General features: G+C 49.8%; 12 protein-coding genes across 12 annotated transcripts; 7 read left to right on the plus strand and 5 right to left on the minus strand.

Moving 5' to 3' along the window:
* Positions 1–1,799: 1,799 nt before the first annotated feature.
* COCMIDRAFT_25388 (uncharacterized protein) lies at positions 1,800–3,890 on the plus strand (the record flags this gene model as incomplete). The annotated part of the gene is made up of 1 exon (XM_007688689.1): positions 1,800–3,890. The coding sequence occupies one exon, from the start codon at positions 1,800–1,802 to the stop codon at positions 3,888–3,890; it is 2,091 nt and encodes a 696-aa protein (XP_007686879.1).
* A 450-nt stretch (positions 3,891–4,340) lies between these two features.
* Positions 4,341–4,938, plus strand: COCMIDRAFT_25389 (uncharacterized protein; the record flags this gene model as incomplete). Its single annotated transcript, XM_007688690.1, has 2 exons — positions 4,341–4,490; positions 4,594–4,938. The coding sequence occupies 2 exons, from the start codon at positions 4,341–4,343 to the stop codon at positions 4,936–4,938; spliced, it is 495 nt and encodes a 164-aa protein (XP_007686880.1).
* A 603-nt stretch (positions 4,939–5,541) lies between these two features.
* COCMIDRAFT_25390 (uncharacterized protein) lies at positions 5,542–7,413 on the plus strand (the record flags this gene model as incomplete). Its single annotated transcript, XM_007688691.1, has 1 exon — positions 5,542–7,413. The coding sequence occupies one exon, from the start codon at positions 5,542–5,544 to the stop codon at positions 7,411–7,413; it is 1,872 nt and encodes a 623-aa protein (XP_007686881.1).
* Positions 7,414–7,676: 263 nt separating this feature from the next.
* COCMIDRAFT_4335 (uncharacterized protein) lies at positions 7,677–8,694 on the minus strand (the record flags this gene model as incomplete). Its single annotated transcript, XM_007688680.1, has 5 exons — positions 7,677–8,026; positions 8,080–8,086; positions 8,140–8,216; positions 8,318–8,331; positions 8,474–8,694. The coding sequence occupies 5 exons, from the start codon at positions 8,692–8,694 to the stop codon at positions 7,677–7,679; spliced, it is 669 nt and encodes a 222-aa protein (XP_007686870.1).
* Positions 8,695–8,845: 151 nt separating this feature from the next.
* COCMIDRAFT_92439 (uncharacterized protein) lies at positions 8,846–9,661 on the plus strand (the record flags this gene model as incomplete). Its single annotated transcript, XM_007688714.1, has 1 exon — positions 8,846–9,661. One exon carries the CDS (start codon positions 8,846–8,848, stop codon positions 9,659–9,661), a length of 816 nt encoding a protein of 271 aa, XP_007686904.1.
* A 568-nt stretch (positions 9,662–10,229) lies between these two features.
* On the plus strand, positions 10,230–11,798 carry COCMIDRAFT_25393 (uncharacterized protein; the record flags this gene model as incomplete). Its single annotated transcript, XM_007688692.1, has 2 exons — positions 10,230–10,486; positions 10,535–11,798. 2 exons carry the CDS (start codon positions 10,230–10,232, stop codon positions 11,796–11,798), a joined length of 1,521 nt encoding a protein of 506 aa, XP_007686882.1.
* A 521-nt stretch (positions 11,799–12,319) lies between these two features.
* On the minus strand, positions 12,320–12,592 carry COCMIDRAFT_92512 (uncharacterized protein; the record flags this gene model as incomplete). Its single annotated transcript, XM_007688715.1, has 1 exon — positions 12,320–12,592. The coding sequence occupies one exon, from the start codon at positions 12,590–12,592 to the stop codon at positions 12,320–12,322; it is 273 nt and encodes a 90-aa protein (XP_007686905.1).
* Positions 12,593–12,813: 221 nt separating this feature from the next.
* COCMIDRAFT_35791 (uncharacterized protein) lies at positions 12,814–13,963 on the plus strand (the record flags this gene model as incomplete). Its single annotated transcript, XM_007688701.1, has 3 exons — positions 12,814–13,009; positions 13,069–13,261; positions 13,315–13,963. 3 exons carry the CDS (start codon positions 12,814–12,816, stop codon positions 13,961–13,963), a joined length of 1,038 nt encoding a protein of 345 aa, XP_007686891.1.
* Positions 13,964–15,570: 1,607 nt separating this feature from the next.
* Positions 15,571–16,677, plus strand: COCMIDRAFT_92480 (uncharacterized protein; the record flags this gene model as incomplete). Its single annotated transcript, XM_007688716.1, has 1 exon — positions 15,571–16,677. A coding segment is annotated over one exon (1,107 nt), but the record flags the coding sequence as incomplete, so codon positions are not given.
* Positions 16,678–17,297: 620 nt separating this feature from the next.
* COCMIDRAFT_35792 (uncharacterized protein) lies at positions 17,298–19,189 on the minus strand (the record flags this gene model as incomplete). The annotated part of the gene is made up of 4 exons (XM_007688702.1): positions 17,298–17,728; positions 17,828–18,022; positions 18,144–18,739; positions 18,792–19,189. The coding sequence occupies 4 exons, from the start codon at positions 19,187–19,189 to the stop codon at positions 17,298–17,300; spliced, it is 1,620 nt and encodes a 539-aa protein (XP_007686892.1).
* Positions 19,190–19,671: 482 nt separating this feature from the next.
* Positions 19,672–20,172, minus strand: COCMIDRAFT_4339 (uncharacterized protein; the record flags this gene model as incomplete). Its single annotated transcript, XM_007688681.1, has 1 exon — positions 19,672–20,172. The coding sequence occupies one exon, from the start codon at positions 20,170–20,172 to the stop codon at positions 19,672–19,674; it is 501 nt and encodes a 166-aa protein (XP_007686871.1).
* A 1,604-nt stretch (positions 20,173–21,776) lies between these two features.
* On the minus strand, positions 21,777–23,260 carry COCMIDRAFT_35794 (uncharacterized protein; the record flags this gene model as incomplete). Its single annotated transcript, XM_007688703.1, has 5 exons — positions 21,777–22,227; positions 22,293–22,388; positions 22,442–22,821; positions 22,887–23,014; positions 23,065–23,260. The coding sequence occupies 5 exons, from the start codon at positions 23,258–23,260 to the stop codon at positions 21,777–21,779; spliced, it is 1,251 nt and encodes a 416-aa protein (XP_007686893.1).
* Positions 23,261–23,919: the final 659 nt, after the last annotated feature.

The following is a 23,919-nucleotide window of genomic DNA, read 5'->3' on the forward strand; positions in this document are numbered from 1 at the left end:
TCCCTCCCTTCTTCCTCTCCCGTTTTCTTTTTTTTTTTTTTTTTTTTTGGGGGGGAGGTAGGGGTAGGGATCCCAAAAAACCTGTCCCTCCCAGAAGCCACCACGCAAGCTGCTCGTTTCTGGCACGGCTACAATGGTATCCGCGCGCTGATCGCGGAGAGTCGTGAGGTCTGGAGGGCTGGTGCGTGGGGGGTGTGCGTGTGTTTTTTTCTTCTTCTTACGCCTTTTGTCTTGTTTGCTTGCTTTTTCTTTTTCTTCTTTTTTTCCTGGGGAGTGGAGCAGTGCAGAGCAGAGGAAAATGGGGTACGCGTATGTATATGGTAGTTGGGATTCTTCCCGCCCGGGTAAGCCCGTGTCAGTATGCGTGTATGTGTGTGTGTGTGGGGGGGGGAGGGGATGCTACATACTATAATCCTAGTTTAGTTTTTTTCTTCTTCTTCTCTCTTTGGGTAAGATACTATTGTTTATGATAACCGAGAGGCTGGGGTGTAGAGTTTTTGTTGTTGAAATTGGACATGGACGATTTTTTTGTTCGGTCAACTTTGTATTTACTGGGTATTTTAACTTTGGTTCATGGGTTGGTCAATCCGCTCGCGTCACCCGCCGCCCCATCTTCACCACCCGCAATAAATATAGTGCGTGCTGTTAACTATCTACCTATCTACTGCGTCTTCGCCAACGCGATAACTTCAAATACGCCTCTCTTCCCTCGCTTTTCTTTCCATCATGATATTCTTTTCTCCTCCTTTTCCTTTTCCCACCTCGGCATTAAGCGGCCCTTTTTGCGCGTCTGGCAAGCGTCAGATATACCGAGGCTAACGTTTATTCCTTGTCCTTGCTACCGGAACAAGCAAAAAAAACATGTACGCTGTATGGCTAACCAAGGATAGTGTGGGTACGAGTAAGTACGGATACGGTGTATGATTTTCCGTTGCGCTGCCTGATTTCGTGGATGGAAGAATGCGTGTACCGTGGATTCGTGGGACTCTGTGCGCGATGGGGGGATCAGTGCATCGGATGGGGAGGCTGGCGTGATGATGTGTTGGTTGTTCTGAGGGATCGGAGATGGGGGATTTATTTTTCGATCGGGCGAGAGGTGAAGTAGTTGCGGTGAGATATTAAAGTTTGTATGGGATTCATTACGATGGTGATGGAGAGTTTGAATTTGGGTAGGAAGCGGTAGTTGATTTTCTTTTTTTCTTTTTTTCGGCTTCGTGTTCTGTGTCGACTTTTTTTTTGTTTTTTGGCTTCATTTCCTCATTTCCACTGTTTCAGTTTCAGACGCGGAAAAAAGCTATATCTGTGTCTATGCGATTGCTGCGTTGTTCAAACTCTGTTTGCTTGTCCGTTTTGCCTTTGATACACTTCTATGCGACGATTGAGTTCCTTGTCTTTTTTGTACGACTACGAAATTGAGAAGTGGTGTGTTTACACGCGTATACGAAAAGAGTGCATTGCATAGTTTTTTTCGCATTTGGTTTAGAGACCCCGGGTTACTTGCAGGAAGCACAGGTCCAAAGGAGGTGTTGGTTGCAAGAGAGTGAGATTCTGTGAAACAATCGCACGCCGCAGATATCAATCGTCCAGTGAGATTCTGAGACACAAAAACACTGCGTCTGTTGGGTTGCTGGATTCCCACCAGTCTCACTTACCGAGCAAGCATTCCCTCCGTCTGCTCTGGTACCGGCACGAGAAGGAGTCGAGTAGTCGTCGCCGTTCACTTCGGAGTTTTCCGGCCAAAACAACTGCCTCTGCCAATGTCTTCCGTATCTACAGAGAGAATCCTGAATTCTTTCCCCATGTTCGGTCACACAGGGTGGAGTGCTCTTCAATACGCCGGGACATTCTACGACATCCGTAACCGCACAAGCACGACGCCAGGCTCGTTCGAAAGCACATCAACATCCTCAATGTACGACGAAAACACCCCACCGACCTCTGCAGATACGCAACCGGCTTCTTTCGATCTCTCGCCGCCAATAGTTCTCAAAAATGAGGTTAGGACCCAGAAGAGGGGGAAGGGGACTTTTCTCAACCATACTCCAAGGAGTTACGAAACGCAAACGCCCAGAACAGTAGATGCATATGAATCGCTAGGGCGTTCACGTGAAAAATACTCCTGCCATAGGATGTTTGGTTGCGCCGTGTCGGTTAATGAGAGTACTATATTTGCGAGTCCATGCGGGTACAGTTCTCCAGCAGAGTCGTTTCAGGGAGACTACAAGATTTCTATTCTTCCTGCGACTCCGGTGGAGCATGATTCGGAAGATCTATCGTGTCCTTCACCAAGGGAGGGTCATCTATTGTCAGTAAAGCCCATTCAACGCTCGAGTTCTGCTCCCGTGGCTAGAGCTCTCAAGTACGAGCCACGTGTAGCCTTGCCGTCTGGGTATACACGATATGAGGTCGGTGGTTGGAGTACGAAGCCGCAAATCAGCCATTCTCCTGATAGGAAGTACTCCGGTCGCAGAGTATCGTTCAAGATTACCCCGCCGAATTCGAGGAGTGTTTCACGACATGCGTCACTGGAGCCTCTGAGCACCAAAAACAGGCGGACGGCTAGCCGTGAAGTCCTTGGTGAATTGCCACAGAAAGAGACCCAACGGGTTGGGAATGTGGCTGTTTTTGGAGTGACGAAGGAGTATTTGGATAGCCAGGTGGGCGAACCGTTTTCAACCTCCGAAACATTCCATGCGTACTCGTCTGATTCGCGAGAGATGCTTGTTCCTGAATTACCGAAGCGATCGAAATCTGCACCTGTCAAGAAACAATACGCAAGCTATGCTGCTGAAGAGTCAGATATGCGCGAGGCATTACCAGCACTGCTCTATCGAGGTCCAAAGAGCGTCACACCTTCAGGCTACCCATTCCATATCGCTTCTTCTTCTTTGCCGGTGGTTGGTGAAAACGGCAGTCTAGACCAAGGACCAGATGCACTATCTAGGAACATCCATATTTGGAACGATGAACATAAAGCATGGGGTCCGAGGTACTTTAATGTAGGGAAATCAGGCCAGAACGACCAATCCCCCGTAGGCCGACTGGCGCCACCGATTCTCAGCCACGAAGCACTCACCGCGAATGCCAATCTTGGCTTGAATGATCTCAGCTATTACCTTAAACATACCGGACCATCTCCTACGGAGTCTAAGCACCCCAAACTCCGCCAACGAAAAAGGAGTATCAAATTCTTTAGAGCGAAGGAGCGGAAAAAACAGGCGTCAGCACATGCAGGTTCTTCACCTCAGAGAGCAATCAATCGGACACCCACTAACCCCGCTTGGGTGCGCGAGACAAAAACGTCTGGGGGTGTGAGACACCTGCGGATAGTGATACCGGCGACGGAAAACGAATGCGATATGGCGGTCGACCCAGTTCCAGCGTTACCAGTCCAGGCTCAACAGCACACACGCCATGTCTCATCCAACGGCTTCGAGGAAGATACGCTTTGTCCGCCTGAGAACTCTGCTGTACAGCATATTGTGTACGGATCAGCTGAAGCAGCAACGCGCTCCTTCTCTAAGCCGCACATGACTTATCAAGAAGAAGCGCGAGCCCGTACACGGCGAGATTCACAACATGAAAAACGGAAACTAGCACCCGACAGCTATTACAGCGGAACTTTCAGAGGAAAATACGGCGACAGTTTTGCTGACGTGCCCACATGTACCACGGATGCGTTTCACGACGCTATCATGCATGCGCATGACGATGAGGGCTTCGAGGAGGAGGATTCAGTGCGTAGGACGGAAAGACTGGAGGAACGAGTTGTGCTGCTACAGAGACAGAACATGCGGCTTATGGAGGCGCTGGCGAGGATTGTGGGCGTAGTACTGGAACATGATGACTTAGATTGCGAGACGATGATGAGGGCGTCGTTGCGGGCGTAGATGCCCCGCGAGTTATGTGATTAGAAAGTGAAGTCGGGGGATCCGAGAATGCAGTGATGATTTAACGCGATATCTTGAATACGGATCATGTTTCGGACGATGAAGGCAAAGACTCGTATCGGGGTTGAATTGCTCTAAATATAGAATTTCTTTTGTGGCTGGTTTTAATGTTGTGCCCCAGGATAGAAATGATCCGTCGTCATTCGTCTTGTTCAGGGCAATGCCAAGCCTCACCGCCAATCGTATCGATAAGACAACCACGCCCGTTATTTCCTCGCCCTGCTCTCCTATCTTCGCTGCGGAAAAGACTGTACTCATCTGGGCTTGCAGACTCTTGTTGGCACTTCAATTGCGACTTGTTCTACATAAATCTTTGTCATCCCTGAGACAACGCGTATAAACAATCCTCGAAATCACCGCCAATTCACACCGACATATATAACCACCACAATGTCTGCAGCAGGAGAAGGCCCGCTCTTTAGCACCGATCTCATATCCCCTGAAGTGCTCAAGGCACTACCAGAGGGCTACAACTGCCGACCTCTCGAGCGAAAGGACTACGCAAACGGGTTTCTGGATGTACTACGTGTACTTACTACTGTTGGTGACATAACTGAAGAGGCAAGTAACATATATATTCTATAAATCGCAGAAAAGAAATGAGATTCTCTGTTCTACTAAATGTTACTAACATACATTCCAGCAATGGAACAAGCGTTATGACTGGATGTCCGCCCGCAACGACGAATACTTCCTCCTTTGCATCACCGACTCGTCCAACGCTATTGTCGGTACCGGCGCCCTTATCGTCGAGCGCAAATTCATCCACCAACTCGGTCTCGTCGGACACATTGAGGACATTGCGGTCGCAAAGGACCAGCAGGGCAAGAAGCTCGGACTGAGAATCATCCAAGCGCTGGATTTCGTCGCGGAGAAGGTTGGGTGCTACAAGACTATTCTGGATTGCTCAGAGGCGAACGAAGGGTTCTATGTCAAGTGTGGGTTCAAGAGGGCAGGGCTCGAGATGGCGCATTACTATGGCAGGTGAAAAGTTTAAAAAAAAAAGCAACGTGTGATGGGACTTTGATAGGACGCTTTTTGTTATCCGCGTCCATTTGATGAATATGTGTTAGAATTAGACAGTATGCTATGCATGGATATGTATAAAGAGACGTGATAGATTACGTTCGGTTCTGTCAAGCTTTCTGCGCGTTTTCCATACCGAAATGCAAGTCAAAAGGACAAAATGCATGGGGCATGCGGCATCGTTAAAACCCTTTTTAGGAGCCCCACTCGAGACAACGACTAGAACAAAGGTTGCCGAAATATGTTTGTTAGAAACATCTCACAACGCTGACTTTGAAGTTGTGTTATGTTGGACATGGTTTGACTGCATCCATGCCAGGCAAACAGTGGAGGGGCTAATGTCCAATTTGATCGCTTCGACGCTTACTCACAAACACTATCTTTACAGCAACAATCTTGCGCGACAATGGCTTGATCCGCTACCATGTTTGTAGCAACAAACTTTTCATCTCCAAATACCTATTCCGACGGCCTTATCTTGAGAAGTATTTCACAGATTATATGAGTCATAGTCGGAAAGAAAAAGGTCACTCCAAATCAGAAAGAGATAGTAGCACAAGGAATCATGGCACAAGAAAAGTCCAAAGTCTCAGATCACGAGGGCACCACACAAGAAAATCACGAAAAAGAAACGCCGACAGCAACACAATCAACCGCAGCAGTACCATGTGCATCTCCACCAGAGATCCCAGGGGAAAAGTTCGCACCTTACAACACCACCTCATGGCCCAAGATCCCCTCTGGACTTCCTCCCGATCTCTGGACTCCCATACAATGCGCACCCGCCAACTTCACACCCGACCACTTTCTTTCCGTCTGTCATAATCTGCTTGAAAACCCCAATCTCACCGCTTCTCATCTTTCACGTGCAGAGCTCTCGTACACCAGCTTCACAGACGCAACATTTAACCCGCAGGCCGAGACGCCCGAGGAGCTCGCTAGCATCATCAAACACCTGCGCCCAGAATGCAGGCCACGGCTGATTCAAGGCGGACTACCAGGATACACGCTTGACTACACAGTTGTGCGAAAACTGGTGCCTCGGAATCCCAAGCTGGACGATGCACTTATGCAGACCTGTCATTTGCTTGTTTCGGAGGAGGACGTCACTATTGCTGCTGCGGATGAAGAAAGAGAGGAGACTGTCAAGGCAGAAAGATATATGGTCATCTACATCCCGCATGTAGACGACAGCGACAGTGGTGCTGAAGCAATTCCCTACTATCACCCCAAAGTCCGCGCTTTGGCAATCTTGTACACGTATTTCCCTGAGGAATCTAACGTGCCCTCTGGCCTGGAGGTACCAGGCTTGCTGTCCGTTCACTACAACCTCTTCTCTCAGGTGCCACTGGACAACCGACTGGAGCGCACCGCACTCAAACTTGCAGAGATAATACATAAGCATGCGCGCGGACGACAGGCAGGCTACAAGAAACGCGTACATCATGATCAGATCATCGCGCAAAAAAGATTCCAAGATACGTATGCATATCTCAAGGGCAAATACGCAAAAGATCTCATCACCGCATGGATCGAGCAAACACCACCCGAGAAACACGTCTTTGAAGACCTAGGCATCGCCGCCTTTCTCGAGGAACTCTGGGTAGACATGTACGGCGGTGAAACCAACCCCCAAGCGCCCGACGACGACGAATCCAAATCCCAAAGAAAGAAGACAGCACAATCAAACTTCCCCGGCTTCGTAGACATCGGATGCGGCAACGGCCTCCTCGTCTCCATCCTAACCACCCAAGGCTGGTCCGGCTGGGGATTCGATGCGCGCCGCAGAAAATCCTGGGATACATTTCCTCCATCGCACGCTGAAAAGCTCAAGGAGATGTTACTCGTACCAGCTATCATCCAACCCTCTCCTTCTCTTTCACCCATCACCCTTAAGTCTACGACAACGACACCCCACCACAGCGGCATCTTCCCCCCACAAACTTTCATAATCAGCAACCACGCTGACGAACTTACGCCCTGGACTCCTCTCCTCGCATACATGAATTCTTCTCCCTTCATCGCTATACCATGCTGCAGCCATGATCTAGGCGGTACGCGATTCCGCGCGCCGGTGCATGCTAAACACCTTGTTGCTGACCCGGCGACTGAGAAAGCAAGGAAGAAGAATAAGCAGCCGTCAGCGTATGCGAGTTTATGCTCGTGGGTATGTCATTTGGCGGAGGAGACGGGCTTTGAGGTTGAGAAGGAGTATTTGAGGATTCCCAGTACGAGGAATGTGGCGGTGGTGGGGAGGAGGCAGATAGAAGACAAGGAGGGAGATGTACAAGGTGGAGATTCAGGGATCGAGGAAAGATTAAGCTTCTTAAAGGAATTGGTTGAGAAGGAGATGGGTGGCTTGAGTGCTGAGCAGGTAGGGAGTATGTGGATGAAGAGTGGGGATGGGTTGCTGAAGCCAGCAAAAGGCGGACATTGAAGAGTCCGGTTGCAACGACTCTTCCCCAAAATGATCATGGAACAACTTGTAATGACAAAAACAATTGAAGAATCACCGAAGCGTATGGGGTATCATTGAGAACACGGTCATCTAAGACTGCGACATCGCAACTCAGACAAGCGATCCATTCGTAGTATCATCCGGTCATTTCGCCGTATCCGAACCCATTTTGTTATGCAGTAAAGCCCGACATGAAGATGAAACGATATCTAGCCCTACTCCGAAAAGCCCTCTCAACTGCTTTAAGAAGCAGGAGCAGCACCACGGCCACGTCCGAATCCACCGCGGAACTCGGGCTTGAACTCACCGGGAGCACCGCCCTCACCCTTCTCGCCCTGGTCACGGCGGCGGTACTCGCCACGGTCACCGCCACGGCCACCACGGCCTCCGCCACGGCGCTCACGGTCGTCACCGCCGAGCATGCCTCGGGGAGGAGCAGAGCGTTGCTGCTTGATGTGGGTCTGGGGAACGATCTCGGCGGGGAGGTGGAGCCATTCACGGAGGTAGTCGAGACCCTCAGGGGTGAGGGTGTAGTAGTAGTATTGCCATGAGAAGCGGGTCTTGAGGTAGCCGCGGGAGGTCAAAGACTGGCCTGCTGACTGTTAGGAACCGACGTGGGGTTGCGGTGTAGCACATGTTACTGACAAGCTTTCTGTCTAGAGTTAGCAAATCAATCACATTTAAACGTGGAGAAATAATACGCACGATGACGAAAAGGTTCTTGGTGTCAATCTCTCCGTGCTTGGGGAGGTTGAAGTCCTTCTTTGCGACCAGTACGCCCTCTGTGGTGACCGTGTGTCAGCCTATCCTTGTAGTGTGCAGCAAAGCCGCCAAAATGTATAATTGTGCCATAGCCATGGCTCGAATGCGCGGGAATACTAACCTCGGAAGAGGTACCTGTCAAATAATTGTTAGCCGTCTGATTCAATTGAATATATAGAATGACCAAGGGAAGCTCAGGAATCAAGTCGGAATATTTCATGCGAAACTCAGAGCTCGACTGCGCGAGTTCCCAGGACGGTTGCAGAGGTGGACTAACTCGTGGATCGCCTTGCGGTCGGCCTTGGGGATGAGCATCTTGACGGTTTGCGAAAAGACTCGGGGATGCTTGGACTGGTTGGTGAGGTCGATGAGTAGAAGTTCGCCGGACGTAGGCATTTCGACGGAAGGGTGCGCGACTAATCTAAGCGAGGCGCTATGACCACCTATGCCAAGTCGCGCGTCTAGGTCTTTAGTACCGCCGCCTGCTTCAATACCCATCCAACCTTCACACTACATACACTCCCACACACGCAAACACCGCCACACAGCAATACGAACGTCCGACTTGCACCTGGCTACTGCGACGAATAAAAAACGCGGATATACCCCACTCCGACTCACAATTCCACACGCACGATAAACTTTCATCATGGAAGTCGCCACCGAGTCGCCTGTCACGGTCATCGTCAATAGCATTCGCGGTCAAAACATCGCCTTTGCTACCGAAAAGAATGCTCCTCTCAGCTCCATCTACGAAACGCTCTACAAACGCGCACCATGGATCCAGAACTCATCTTACATCCTCACCACAAACTCGCGCCGCTCAGTCTGCCATGACGAAGCCCCCGTCTCATCACTGCTCTCTTCGCCAGCCGACACATTTCTGTCATTACGCCTGACTGTACCTCTATGTGGTGGAAAGGGTGGTTTCGGATCCATCTTGCGTGCTCAAGGTGGCCGCATGTCGTCGCGCAAGAAGAAGCAGGGTGACGTGAATGGATCCTCTCGCAATCTGGACGGACGGCGTCTGCGGACAGTCACCGAAGCCAAGGCACTTGCCGAATATCTAGCTATCAAGCCCGAGATGGAGCAGAGAGAAAAAGAGGAGCGTCGAAAGAAGTTGGAAGACATTGTCGCCAGCACCGAGCGTAAGCAGGAGGAACTGCAACACAGCAGGGGCACAGCACGTTTAGATGGACAGTGGGTGGAGAACAAAGAAGAGGCCGAAAACAAGACCCGCGAGGCTATCGAGAAGATGCTCATGGCACAGAGAGAGAGCTCAGAAGAAGAAGATGAAGCAGAGACTCAGCCAGCCGCTTCGGCATCAAAGCCTGTTCAGCAACGAACCATGTTTGGTTGGGACGACGAGGATGATGAGTTTATGAGCGACAGCGAAGACGATGACGTCTCTGAAGAGGATGCGAAGCCCGTAATCGAAGGCAAAGGAAAAGCTAGGGCTGTCTAAGTTCCTTCCAGTTTGGCTGCATCATTGGACGCAACTTGAATTTTTAATGCATAAAACGGCGTTTGGGAATCGTGCTCTTTTTTTTCTGTAGATACCCAATATCACATCATTCTCAGTTCATAACTCCAAGTATCCATTCTAGTTCCCGCTCACGAGCACTCTATAACTAATGCCTCACTGAATTCGCTCAGTTTGGCTCTAGATTACTCTTTTGATGAACCTCGGCTCTGCCAGATTGGCCATGTACAGGACCAATCGTTCAAATGAGAGTTACCATTCGCTCCACCACGTATTGCTGCCGTCCAAATATCAAGTATGTGCGCCAATGGCTGTTGAGTTGTTTCAACGCATGACTATTATCCCTACCAGATGCTCGGTATTGGCCGACGGGCAACATGTATCCTAGAAAGCGGCATGATACCGGACTAATGTTATCGGCTCTCCGACCCGCCCTTTCCCCACATCTAGGGCGCCTATCATGCCGTCCCGTTCCTTTACACGCCGACTTCCATGAGCCGCGTCATGATGTCTTCCTTTACTCCCAATCCTCCTGCTTCTTTATTGTACAATGGCTTCCCTGGCTAACAGAACCCCTGTTGCTCTTCGTAACGCGTGCAGACGCTACCCCGCTCTGAGCACACGACCGAGTGTAAGAGCAAGAGTGGGGCACGAGCATGCGAGGAACTTTACCAATTCGCCAAGATGGCAGATCAGAACGAAAGAGATGAATGATGATATGATGAAAGAACTCAAGGTCAACCAAGCAAGATTGATGGATGACATTCACCACAGCTGTCAATGGGGTATAGGCGAGCGATGGGGAGAGTGAGTATTCAGGAACATCTGCGGCTCATAGCAAACTAACAATTGCAGTAAGCCAACAGAAACTGGAATGAGTCGGCTCGCACTCTCCGATGCTGACAAGTCTGCACGTGACTGGTTTGTCCAGACGACAAAAGAGTTGGGTTGTGAAGTCACCATCGATAATATGGGCAACACATTCGCAGTCCGACCAGGCCTGAGGAATGATAAGCCACCAACGTTTGTGGGAAGCCATCTCGATACTCAACCCACTGGTGGACGGTATGATGGTATTCTCGGTGTCACTGCCGGCATCGAGATGTTGAGAGTGCTTGCCGAAAACTGGACTGAGACGGAGTATCCCGTTGGCGTGGTGAACTGGACGAATGAAGAAGGCGCTCGATTTCCAATGTCTATGGTTTCAAGTGGAGTATGGGCAGGATCTATACCGCTAGAGACTGCGCATAATCTTCGTGAAGTCCATCCAGGAACGTCAACCATGAAGTCTGAACTCGAACGTATCGGCTACCTAGGAGATGTACCAGCTAGTTATGAAGCCACGCCTATGGCAGCGCACTTTGAGCTACACATCGAGCAGGGTCCACTGCTGGAGATGGCAAACAAGAAGATTGGTATAGTCGCCTCGGTTCAGGCGTACAAGTGGTTCACGATCAAAGTCAAGGGGCGAGATACGCACACTGGGACTACCGATCTCAAGTCACGGGCAGACGCTTTGTTGACGACGAGCAAAATGATATTGCACTCTCACCGTCTGGCCACTGCGAACAACGCATTAGCATCAACAGGCATACTGAACCTGAAGCCCGGCTCTACGAACACAGTCCCTGGAGAAGTCACTTTTAGCTTGGATATCCGTGCTCCAAAGGACGAAACGGTCGAGAAGATGAAGGAGATGATCCTTCGCGACTTTCCAAAGATTGCCGCAGGCGAAGATGTGGAAGGTTCCAACTACGGCTGTACATCTGGGCTACCGCTCACCGTGGACATTGTAGAGGACTTTGACAGCCCAGCAACAAAATTCCATGCCGATTGCATCGCCTCTGTGCGCCAATCCGCGAATAGCATTGTCGGGCCTCATCTCTCAATGGAAATGACATCTGGTGCTGGACACGATAGCGTGTATGCGAGTAAGCGTTGTCCCACGAGCATGATTTTCGTACCATGCAGGGAAGGCGTGAGTCATAACCCCCGGGAATTTTGCAAAGAGGAAGACTGCGCTTTGGGAGCGCAAGTATTATTACAAAGCGTCATCAGATTTGATCGCATGAGAGACGAGAGAAGAGTATCTTGGAAACAAGAGCCGTACACTCTATAGCCTCTGGTGCGACTTTCTGTAAAGTAGTAAGAGGGTTTCGACGAGTACGAGCACTAGACTGTTATATATCCATTGGTTGGTTAATTCCACTCTTATACAAATCAGAGATTCTTACTCACTCTTGATACACAATTCAATGGTATATTAGTACACAGTAAATTCTACTGGTACTAAATACCGAGGGCCACGGTACGCCAAAGAGCTTGGCACCAACTCGACAGGGCGCTGCAGCACATTATCAGTTCGTACGAGCCGTCCCAAGCTCTCATGAAGCCCCTCGTCAGTCAGATATGTACCCCACCTATCTCCTCGTATAACTTCGGCCCTTTTGCTTATGCGAACATTGTCACGGTCGCTTCTTGTACTAGCGCCCTGACGTCGAGTAGTCACGACAAGTTGCGGTTATCCGCGGAGCGCCCTCGAAACCTCGAGTGTTACCCGCGCAAGTCCTCCAAAAAAATGACGGTGTAGGTTTTTGCAACTAGTCAGTTCCCACTCTGTGAGCGGGACAGCGCAGGTATCTAGGCCGTGCGCAAGGACCAGTCTTGACAGAAATGAGCTGATAAGCCTACCAGGAGTGCTTGGCAAGCTTTACAGAGCCACATACAAACCCTCGGTACTTCTGCCCCAAGGTTTCTAAGCCTCCCCTGAAACCAGTGGATATCGTGGCTGTGACAAAGACGGTTGACAATACTGGGAAAAAGTAAGGCGTGCGGTTTCGTACCCGACGGCTGTCTGGGCCTGGTTCGCCGGTAGCCCTCAGGCCGAATACAGTTCGTCCTCTGCGCCTTCATGCAACAGTGTCACGAATACAGATAGCTTTATTGGTGGCGGTGGACTGGTCCAATGCGGGACAACCATGTGCCTGCATACAGCGAGGCTGAGGCGCCCGTTCAGCTCGAGTACAGGGGTAGCCGAAAGGCAGACACAACACCTGTATCCGCTGCGGCCCCTCGCCTCACAATCATATACGATGCATGGAAACTGGGTATCGCTTCGCTCATCACCAGTCGCAATGTGCTCGAAGTTTGGTGTCTTGTTTTTACTCCTAGCAGGACTGGCTCTTGCAAGAGATATTCCACAGGTACCAGTGCAGACACCCACGTCGCCTACACTAGCACCAGCGAGCGCAATCACCCCCGCTCCACTTGCACACGAAGATATTTTCAAAAGAGCGATCGGCACATGTGGTTTTATTCGTGGTGACTCTGGTATTTACAGTTCCCTATTATACCTGTGTCTGGCAGCTAGCAACTCACATCCGAGACAGCGTCGCCTATAACCTGCGGAGCAGGATACAACTGCGTCACAACCGTCAGAGCTCAATACGCATTCGCATGTTGCAATAATGTAGAATGCATAGACGATTGGAGCGTTTGTCGTCCATTTGGTCAAACAGACTGCATGGGCAACAACCTTCCCGACGATACCTGTTCACGGATCTATGGATCGATACTCCAATGGTTAGTTTTACTTTCTAATACATCCTCTTTCGATCGCTAAAGACATCAACCAGTTCGGAAGCAGCGCCCTATTGCGTTACCTACGCGCGTAGTTCTACTCTCAGTGACTCGACCACTTTTTTCTCGTTGACGTGCGGGACAACATCGGAAGACGTTCTTATCCTTGCGACAGTAACGAATGGCGCAAAGCAGACTGCATCTGGCAAACCCGCCCAGGAAACCGAGAGTGCAGATCCCCTTGCAGGCTTCCCATCAATCCCAGGTTTGTCGCCAACTGGAACGTCGACTCGCAACACCCCTGCGCCCACCGACTCAAGTTCAAGCGGATCCGCACTGAGTACGAGGTCGATTGTTATAATCTCTGTGGTTGGCGCTGTGGTACTTCTACTAGCGCTGGGAGTCGGATGGTGTTGTTGGTGCAAGAGGATAAAGGAATGGTGGCGCAACAGGAGACATGGCAATGGACGTATCATTGATCCGGCCAGAATACCCCAAGCCCAGTATCAACCCACGAATTACCAGCCCTCGAATTACCAGCCCACTAATGGTCAGCCCACTGATCCGAGGATACAAGCGTGGAGGAATGAGACACCGCTTGGCGCGAGTCCTAATGTGGCTCCGTCTGTGAATGGAAGTGTTTATGGTGGAAGAAGTGTGAATGGGGCGGCACCGAGGCCGATGATGACTGTGCATGAGCGGTAAGATCGATCACTGTGTAATGAGATATGCTATATAGCGAGATACCTTTTTGTCTAGACTTTCAGATTCTTTGTAGTGTATGTATTGGGGGCTCAATTGTATTTCTTGAAGATTAGGTTTGGATGCATGACCGAGGTACTGGATTTGCTGATGTGACTACTAAGGAAGGTACTGCCCTACGTACTACTAGTTTAGCTCACAGCCAAGACTCTGGCAACGTTTCAATCAATGCAATTTGCTTCATTAGAACACCTCCAAAACTACAACGAACACACAGCCATACAGAAGTCACCAAGGCCACTACCGAGGTCACCAAGATATGGCCCGCCTTGCCCCTCGATTGAACGGGAGAAGTTCCTTTCGCTCTTTCACAAACTGATCCTCGCCTCCGCGCCATACTCTCGCAGCAACTTATGAAAGGCAGCGCTCAGCAGCAGCGACGCCATGACCGCCCATGTACCCAGACCTGTGATCACATTCCTTGTATCTAGCTTCGATGCCCAACCTATAGCCAGCGCGCCGAGTGCTCCGCATGCGACTATTCCGAGCTGATATCTGTCCTTTTTGTGGATGTGGTAGAAAACGTTGACCGCGGTGCTGTAGACTAAGCAAGCGACTACAAGATGAACTGGACCGGGGTCCGGAATGATTGCCAGGTGACAGTGTCGTTGCTGTCCAAATGTTACCTCGGTTCTGATCATCTCTTGGAGTATACTGACTGGTTGTCCAACCTCGCCAGACCACGACAAGAGCCCGAGGAGCGACAATGAACCAGAGTTGAGCACTGTCCTTAGCGACTGCTGCTCAGCTATTGATTGTTGCACTATTACCGCACCTTGGTATTTATTCATGACCAAACTGGCCACTGTCGCTGCACCAATCACAAAACCCTCTATGGCACATCCTAAGATCATGCTCTTCAACATGGGCGGTCGATGATGGGATACAGGAGATTGGGTTTCATGGACATCCGATCTGGAGCTGTGTCAGTCTTTATTACGAGCCAGGCTATCGCAGTAGAGGTCCTACATATTACTCAACATGGGCGGTCGATGATGGGATGCAGAACATTGGGTTTCATGGACACCCGATCTGGAGCTGTGTCAGTCTTCATTGCGAGCTAGGCTGTCGCAGCAGAGGTCCTACATGTCCTTCAACATATCGTCTTATCAGGACGAGCGATACAAGATTTGACGATACGACGCTTTTGTGGATGCAGATATTGGGTCGATATGAGAGTAGTAGTCGATATGATGTCGAAGAGGGTTAATAGAGTAAAAGTTCAGCTGAGGGGTATGGCCACCGCCAAGCTACGTGTACGCGTTGGCTGCACTGCCTCGACGTCTTTCTTTTGAGCTGACACTGTGTACGAAATAGACTTCATCCCACGTCAAGTTCGGAGTCAAAGACTCCAAATACACTGTCTAACATGTGTGACAGCAGCAAATCTCTCCCCAGGGCCTACTTGCCCAGACGAAATCCGCCCGCAAGATTCTCAAGTCAGAGTCATCAGCTCGCCTCCATGCGTAAGTGAGGCACTTTTGGTCTTTGGACTCAACACGGGCTGATAATCCTCCTTATTTTCAGATACACCAGGGCAGCATACGCACCGTATCCTATCCGAAAAGGGCGGTGATGACAGCATGAGCTACAAGCCGGTCACTCCCCGCGCATCACCAGTGCTGAGAGCTCCCTCCTGCAACTTCAAGGTTGAGTTGGAGGTGGAAGAGACCCTACAGCTTGGTTCACAAAAGCCACATCGCGAAAGTCTTGGATCTTCCGAGACCGATCCTTATGCTTTCCTGAAGCCGTTTGACACCATCTTCCTTATTGATGACAGCGGGTCTATGGCTGGACGCTCATGGCAAGAGACCAGGAAGGCTCTGGAGAGTGTTACCCCGATCTGCACCCATTATGACGGAGATGGCATCGACCTCTACTTCCTGAACCACACAGACTCCACAAAGCCAATCAACACCATCGACAAAACTGATGGCAAGCCGACCGACGATGCGGATGCTCCCATAATTGCGGCAGCGAAGAAGCTGGGCAATATAGAAGCGCCCAAATGGCAGGCGGGCATCCAGTTCTCCAAGGTCGGCAAGGAGGAGGGTGTGTATGCGGTCTTCGAGCAGCTAGACGACAGACTTACGGAGCTCTCTGGTGACGAGAAGATCCTCATGCCCTACCTCCAGAAAGTACTATCGGCCTGGTGCAGAGCATTCCACAATACAGCCCCGAAAGACTTTGACAGTTTCCGTATAAAATCCCGCATCCAATTCCTCCACATCAACCCGGCAGCACTCACTTTCCTTGCCGTGTTCGCCCAGCTCCCAATTATTCAAGCCGCTAATCGACACATATCAACAACATGGGGCATACCCATCTCCAATACACTCGGCGTAGGAACAGGCTTGGCGATCTCAGTCTTTGACGACGAGGCAAACACCAATCCCGTCTTGTACTGGATTGTATACGGCTTCTCGAGTCTATCAGCACTGCTGGTCGTCACCTTCACTACCTTTTCCATCAAGAAGAGCTCTCGGCTGCGATATTTGTGCACCTTCGTCCTCGTAGAATTCATCCTTCTGACCGTGATCGCAGTGTCGTCGATTAGTGATGATGGGTTTGTAACAAAGCATCTAAAGGAATGGACGCCTTTGGCAACGGTTGCCATTGCCGGTGCTTTGACGGCGGGGTTTAAGAGGGTGGCCTGATTGTTATTTTGAACACAACAGTAGACGACTGAATGGTTGCATGAGTGATCTTGACTTTTGCGCATATATAGCGTTTTCCTTTGTACAAGTCTTTTACATACCTTCGACTATCAAAACAAAAATCATAGTAAAAATTGAATTACAATGGTATTAAACAAATTATCTCAGCTAAATTTGCGTTGTTACTGACCTATCTATTAGCCGATCCTGGTTCTACAAACTAGCCACTCTGTGCTATAGCTCTAGAGGCATCTAAGCATGCTCCTACATCTAACAGCTGCTAGAGCTCCTTACTCTAATAGATAGAGCTTTAGCGATGAAGGAGGTTCGGCAAAGAGATAATTATATAACTAGTAAAACTTTTCATGGCATAGTAGCGCAACTCAAACACTGAAATAAAAAAAGTATCTCTTTATACCATTCATCTTGCTACGCAGTGACTGACCTAAATTGGTTTTCTATTAGAAAATTTCGCTAGCATTTCAATCTTGAACGAACTGATAAATAGCATTTCGATTTTCTTTGCTTACCTTTTCGCAGCATACAAGAATTCATACAAGATAGACAGAAATCATGGTGAAAAAAAGTCTACAAAAGCATCTCCTACTCCACCCAACCCGTCACACCTTCGCCAACCACATATCCCTCGTCGCCTTCAACCTCTTCGTCTTATCCGTCTTAAACGCCACCGTCCAATGCTCCCTCTTCCTAATCAAGCCCGGAAAATCGCACTTGACCTTCTCATCCCCACCCTTCGCCAGCCCAACCTCATTCACGAAATTCCACTGGCAACAACACAGCTGCCGGCACTGACACGGGACCCACTTGTCGAACCGCTTCAGCTTCTCGCGCTGATCCATATCGACTTCTTTCCGCGATAGCTCGAGGATCGTCTCGATGTGCAGCATGTAGAGTACGGCCATAACGAAGGGCTTGCGGTGCGTGGATTCGCGCACGTTGCGCTTGTCGCGGAGGAGGCGCGACCAGGTTTCTGTGATGTGGCTGGGGGAGGGGGAGGGGTTGGGGCCGAATTGGCTGAGGAAGGATTGCACTTTGATGGGTAAATCAGCTTGAATTGTAGGAGGAAGAAGAAGAAGGAAGAAAAGACTTGGGATTAATTTTGGGGAGGGGTGGGGAGAGGAATACGCACGCGTCACTTTCCCATCGATGGGTCTGCAATCTTGGTATATGAGTTCGTACACGTAGTACGAATCTAGCGTGAGATGCTGCCAGTACGATTGCGCCTCGGGATTCATATACTTTGGTCCTTTGTACAGCGAGTAGAACCGTTTTGTCTCTTGGGACTTCAGACGTTGTGCTGGCACTGCAGGTGCTGGGGGTATATCTATCGTGGCATTTCATGTTAGCAAATTTGAGCTATTTAACTCGCGGGGAGTATTGCGGATGTTGAGATTGTTCTTTTTTTTTTCAAGAGAAGTCGTCAACAACAGCTAGGGTCAACCCACTCTCTTCGTTCCCTGCGGCGGCCACCCAGCGTCTGACCATTTTTTTCGTTTCGGGATCGTTGCCGTAGGCTTCGGTGCGCGAGGCGATGATGTTCTTCTTGCTTGCTTCGTCGAGGAGGACTTCAGAGAGATCTGGTGGATTGAGGCGGAAGTAGCCGTCTCGATCTGCAAGTTCCTGATGCATTTCATAGAATTTGTTTGCTGTTTTTTGGGTTTCGGAGGCGATTTGCACAATGCTTTTTGCTACGTCGGTGAGGTTCTTGCCAAACTCTCGGTGTACTGGTTTTCCTGTGCCGATGGAAACGAGTATGCGAATTTGGTTGTCGAATGGAATTTCAGTCTTGCCGAGTTGTTCTTTTGCCTCGAGATATATTTCTTCGATGGGGTTATTGTGGCCGAGACCTGCGTCGACGAAGCAACGCGGTTCGCCAGAGTGATTGATCTTCATCGGCGCGAAGAAGGATGTTGCTGCAGAAGTTGCCCGGGCGACTTCCCATATTCGGACCTCGTCATAGAAGTTGGAATGTTCGCCGTCCTTTTTGTAGTCAGTGAAGCGTATTGGTACTGCGCTTTCTGCTGTGAGAGCAATCACGACGCTGTTATCAAGTTAGCGAGTTACGTAGGCATGGGCGATCAGTTTATTCCTACGTCTTGCAGGCTGACCTCTTTGCACCTCGAAAACGGTCATCTGAGGTTCCTCCAGCATTGGTAATAACCTGCTTGATGGCCTGCTCCAACTCTTCGGTCTTGTATCGCGGCTGGACTTTGCCGTTGCGCATTTTGAAAGGCAGTGTTTTCTTGTATTTTGGATCAAAAACAACGTCCATTAGGCGAATGTATGCTTCAATACACTGATCAGCTGTCATTTCAAGCCGTCCTAGCATGATGGCAATTAAGCCTCCTGTACTCGTGCCGCAGATCATGTCGAAGTAGTCACATGGTTTTGGACTCCCAACAAAGGTCAATAATTTCCTCAGCATGTAAAGTGAAGCCAAACCACGTACGCCTCCTCCGTCTAGACTGAGAAGTCGAAGACCGCCAGCCATCTTTGCTGGACAGCCAAGTGTGCCAGTAGTACTACGATGTAGCGGAGTATGTAATGGGAAATGACAAAGGGCTACTGAGACAAGGATTTAGCTTCACGGACAACAATGACGGGTGCTTGGAGGAGGCATCAAGAGCCTTGTGCGGAGTGTCTACGAGACCATAAGGCATTGACCACTCGCTACCTTATCATAAAGTGCAGCCTTCAGCCTAGCCTAGGAGTCGAGACTCAGCTCACAACGAGTGGAGAAGAACACAGTTAGCTCCGGGCGAGAATGGCGTGACTACTGCCGAACGGGATCGCAAATGACTACTAGTTACACAGGGGCATTGCTGTGGCTTTTCTTGGCAGCTGAACAACCAAACATCGCACGTTACCACGGATTCAGCCTTGCGAGAGTTATGGAAAAGCAAGTTTCTTTCGCGCTGCCACAACAGAAAATTTCGGCAAGGTAGTACACGGCGTCTTCGAAGAGTTTGTTGCCTAACTCTCGAGTTTAGCTATCAGCCTTGCCCTTACATTTCTCCCCAGCTCCTCCAATGTCTTGCACATTTCAATCTCATACCTTTGGCACACTATCTGCACATTTCCTCTCTTCCAGAAGCCTTCTGGACAGTAAACTACTGCCTTCCCAGTGCCGGCATAGAGTCCCAGTTCCAGCAATGTAATCGGCTGCATCACTTTGGGATCGCTTGCAAAGTAGAAGACAATAACGTCCGCTTTGTGCGCATGGTCCATCTCCCACTCAACCTGCTCCTTGAAGGGTGGAAAAGAGATATCCTCGATCCAGCTGCTGTCCCAGGCATCGCAACGCGGGTTTATGATAGCGACAGGAAGGTCGGATAGTGAAGCTGTGAGGTATCCTTGCCAGTCTTTGGCTGGGTCAGATAGAATGGCGCCGTAGAGGATGACGGATGGTCTGTCTACATCTTTTCTCAGAGGGGGTTTGTGCACAACGGCTTTTGTTAGAGTAGGTTGGGACATAGTTTGAAGATGGAGATAGACTTGAGGGAGCGGCGCGGGCGCGGGCCTTACCGTGCTACTACCCCGCCATGTGGTTTTTACCCCTAGAGTGTTCGTGCAAGCACGGGCCTCAAGCTGATGAAATTGAGGCTGTACTGAGGCTCTAGCTTCAACGAAATTCTTCCGCAAAAAAATTATCTTGCAGTAATGCCATTTGACTCCATTCTCCGACGTAGATCGAGTTCACGGGTGGTGGGTGGGGTTGGGCGAGTTTAATACCTCCTGTCTAAGGCGTCCAAGCCAGGCGGCATGTAGTAGCGATGTTACGTGCAATTCGTACGTACATACGGCCAACGACTTCTCCACTACTTATCAAATCTCTCAATTTCTTGTTCAGTCTATTTATTCATTTTACTAATTTAATTTACTAGGCACTTTTTGAAAATATTTCTCAAACAACAAGACAAGGGAGGATTCCACGTCCGTTATGATTTTCCCACCGGCACCTGCATTAGTTCGTATCCAACCGCCCTGATAATGAAGCGGGCAAATCCCCCCACGAATGACGATCCAACCGGACTTCTGATCTTTACCTAAAGGACAGTATCGGCCACCTGCCAGAGATCACATCAGTCCACGTAGCGAGCCTGAACTACACCAGAAAAGTGATAGTTGATCGGCCATTGATCGACCATTGATCGACATTCCACGAGCGCTGCTGTCAATTCCGCTTCATATGCTGCACGTAAAACCAAACAAAGTAAAGCATTTTTACGGAAGAATGGAAATGACTCAAGCGCATCGCGTGAAGTTTTCAAATAATTTTGACAAATGATATCGACTTCACCGAACGCTACGTGTCTAACCCCTATGCTTTCCAGGACAATGGGCATGCCATCAGCGCGATCAGATTATGCGATCATTGTGTCATCATGTCTGTCGCATTTAAGATTCAAAGAAGCGGGGGAAAATCCGATCTTATCCAAACCCATAAATTCTACCACTTCATCGGGGCTGCACAGCAGCTCATGTCAGCAAGAACCCAACGCCGATTACCTGCCAAAATCCTTGGCAGATAGCACAAAGTTCGTACGAGTCTACAAGTTGGACTGTTTTTTGCCCTATTGCAGAAGTACCGGACGACGATCTTTCTTCGACGGGAGAGAAGAAAGCCGAGGCGATAACCGTCGCTTAGCACAACTTTCAGCCCTGAATACGATGATCTTTTTTTTGCGAACGTGGTGAGAAACTTGGACGAGTATCAGTGCGCAAGAACGAGTGACATGCCTGAACCCCTGGTCCTTCCGAGTGAGCCGGGGCTACAATTGTGCCATCGCGCTACGAAGCAGATCATATCTTGCATTTCGGTCAATCACCGGCGTGTCGCTACGAGCCCTATGGAATTGCCCATGTCAGCATTGCTGTGGCCTCTTTGGGTGCAATGCTCGAGGTCACGCCATTCGTCCAACGATGAGAAAAGACCAGTCTTTACGTGGGAGCATTGAAAACAGCATCGTAGCTGTGGTATAAATTTTTGCGATCGTGAAAGCGTCATAACGCGCATAACTGACTAGTTAACTGGTGTTGTACAAATCATGACATGAAATCCTTGCAAAATCCCAAACTCAAACCTCTGATACTCGGCCGCGACCGCCCGTCCAAGCCTTGTTGTCGCGAGGATCGGGTGGATTGGGGACTGGGAGGCCTTCGTAAGTGACTTCGACAGTCCGCTCGTACAGTATCGCTTCTTCGCTGTCACTGTCCTTGCATTGGCGTGACCCGACTTGTATCTTTGATTCTCGTGTTTGCGCAGACTCGTTGGCCTTGACCCCGGAAAGGGGAATCTCGTCATCGCCTTTGTCGCCGCCATCAATGGTGTTCATAAGGGTATCGTACTGGCGCTTTGGACCGCTCTTGGAGCTCTTCCACGAGTGTAACATGCGGTTTTGGCCAGACGAACCTTTTCCTGAAGATCCACGAGAGCTCTCGCCAATCATACGCGGTGCAACGTGCCTGAAGAATCTTCGCAGGGTGGGTAGGGAACAGCAGATGATGAGGAGGTTCGACTCGACGATGCTTGAGATGGTGTCAGACAATGAAATGGACATGGCAGTTTCGTCTGATAGCGATAGTGTACTTACATCCACACACAGCCCACAGCAATGATCCATGTTTGATCAGGCTCAGTCAATGCTGGTAGCAGGACAACCAAGCGGATGATTGAAGTGACCATAGTTCTTTGTCATGTCAGCTCGTTCTCCTACATTCATTGCTCTGATACTATACTCACATTGACCCAATAGCGAAGACAATGGTCAGTCCAATCTTCTGCTTTGTAGGCATTTGTAGGCGCCAAATGGTTGGGATTGGGATGGCGATTAGTATCACGTCAGTGACGACACCGATGACAGCGGTTGCGATATAGATTCCTCCTCGGTTGGTGCAGACTGCTGTCGGAAGCAACAGCGGATCCCAGCTAGCCGCTATCGGTTTACATGCAAACAACAGACTGAAGAAGATGGCCGTATATGCGCCAGCGCATATGAATACAGTTGACCAGACGGCAATTTGGTAGCCTCGCACTGGCGATAAACGACTATAGAAAATGCACAATGTGATTTTGGTCAGGGCACAGCAAGGGGCGTATGTCAGGGGGGCGGCAAGAATCAACTATGGTTTGGCAATGTCAGCAAAGTTCATATGCATGCTGACAGAACTAGGCAGTCCTCACGTACTCTTGAGTAATAGCCGTACTCACTGATTGAGATTTCCCAAGCATGTACACCGATAACTCCCGTAACGAAGCCTCGAATTAACAAGGCTTGTGTTGCGATGGAAAGAATCCACGCGAGAATAACAAACGCTGCTCATGATTAGCATCTTCTCGAGGTCAAAGTGTATCTGAATAGGTACCATCATCAATCTGGAATTGCTTCATCAGACGAATCTTTGTAAAAAGTCGTTGGGCGAGGAAAATGAATGCCAAAATGTTCTCAACGATGAACAGTGCATATGCTTCTCCAAGCAACCTCCTTTGAGGGTTGGCAAAGTCGACCACGTATCCCTCGGGAGGAGGGAGTATCGTCATGACTCCATTTGTGTTTGCCATGATGTAGCAAAGACTGAGAAATGGATAGTTTGATGAACACAAAATTGTGAGCCCTAGAGGTGAAGAGCCACTCGTTTATGATATGGGGGCTGTGGGGGATGAGCGTGAACCAGTGGTCCTCTCAACTCAATCTCTATAGGGAAATAGCTATGCTCATCCCATTGGAGTGACTACTCGGAAGCTCGCAAGGGAAATTTGCACGGATCCCCGAGGCAGGCGCGGAATAGGATAGTGGGACGTTGCATAATCCGTTGCAATCGCACCGAATGCCTTGACACCGACCACTCGTATTGACGAGGGCTGTTACGAAAATACGCGAACTGCAAATATGCATGGCATTGGGACTGCTTTGACCACCAGTCTAATCTCGTCATCCCTACTATGGAGACTGAGGACCCGCAAAACGGGTCAAAAACTGCTGTGAGACAGAATCTCACTCCGAGCCCTGACATGGTCACCATCAGTGATGGAGTAGGAGAGGCCAGGCAGTGGAACAAGCAATGACGGCATTCAATGCGCGCGATCTCCATAAATTCATTGCAACCCAAGGATCGCGGGACGTTTTCATGTGTAGCCTCTCGGGCCCTGGTCTTAGTTCCCTTCCCTCGCCTATACATAAGGTTGACAGTCGGAGACTAGGGGCTTAGGGTGACATGCGT

This window comes from Bipolaris oryzae (genome assembly GCF_000523455.1).
Source record: "Bipolaris oryzae ATCC 44560 unplaced genomic scaffold scaffold_46, whole genome shotgun sequence".
Taxonomy (NCBI): Eukaryota; Fungi; Ascomycota; class Dothideomycetes; order Pleosporales; family Pleosporaceae; genus Bipolaris; species Bipolaris oryzae.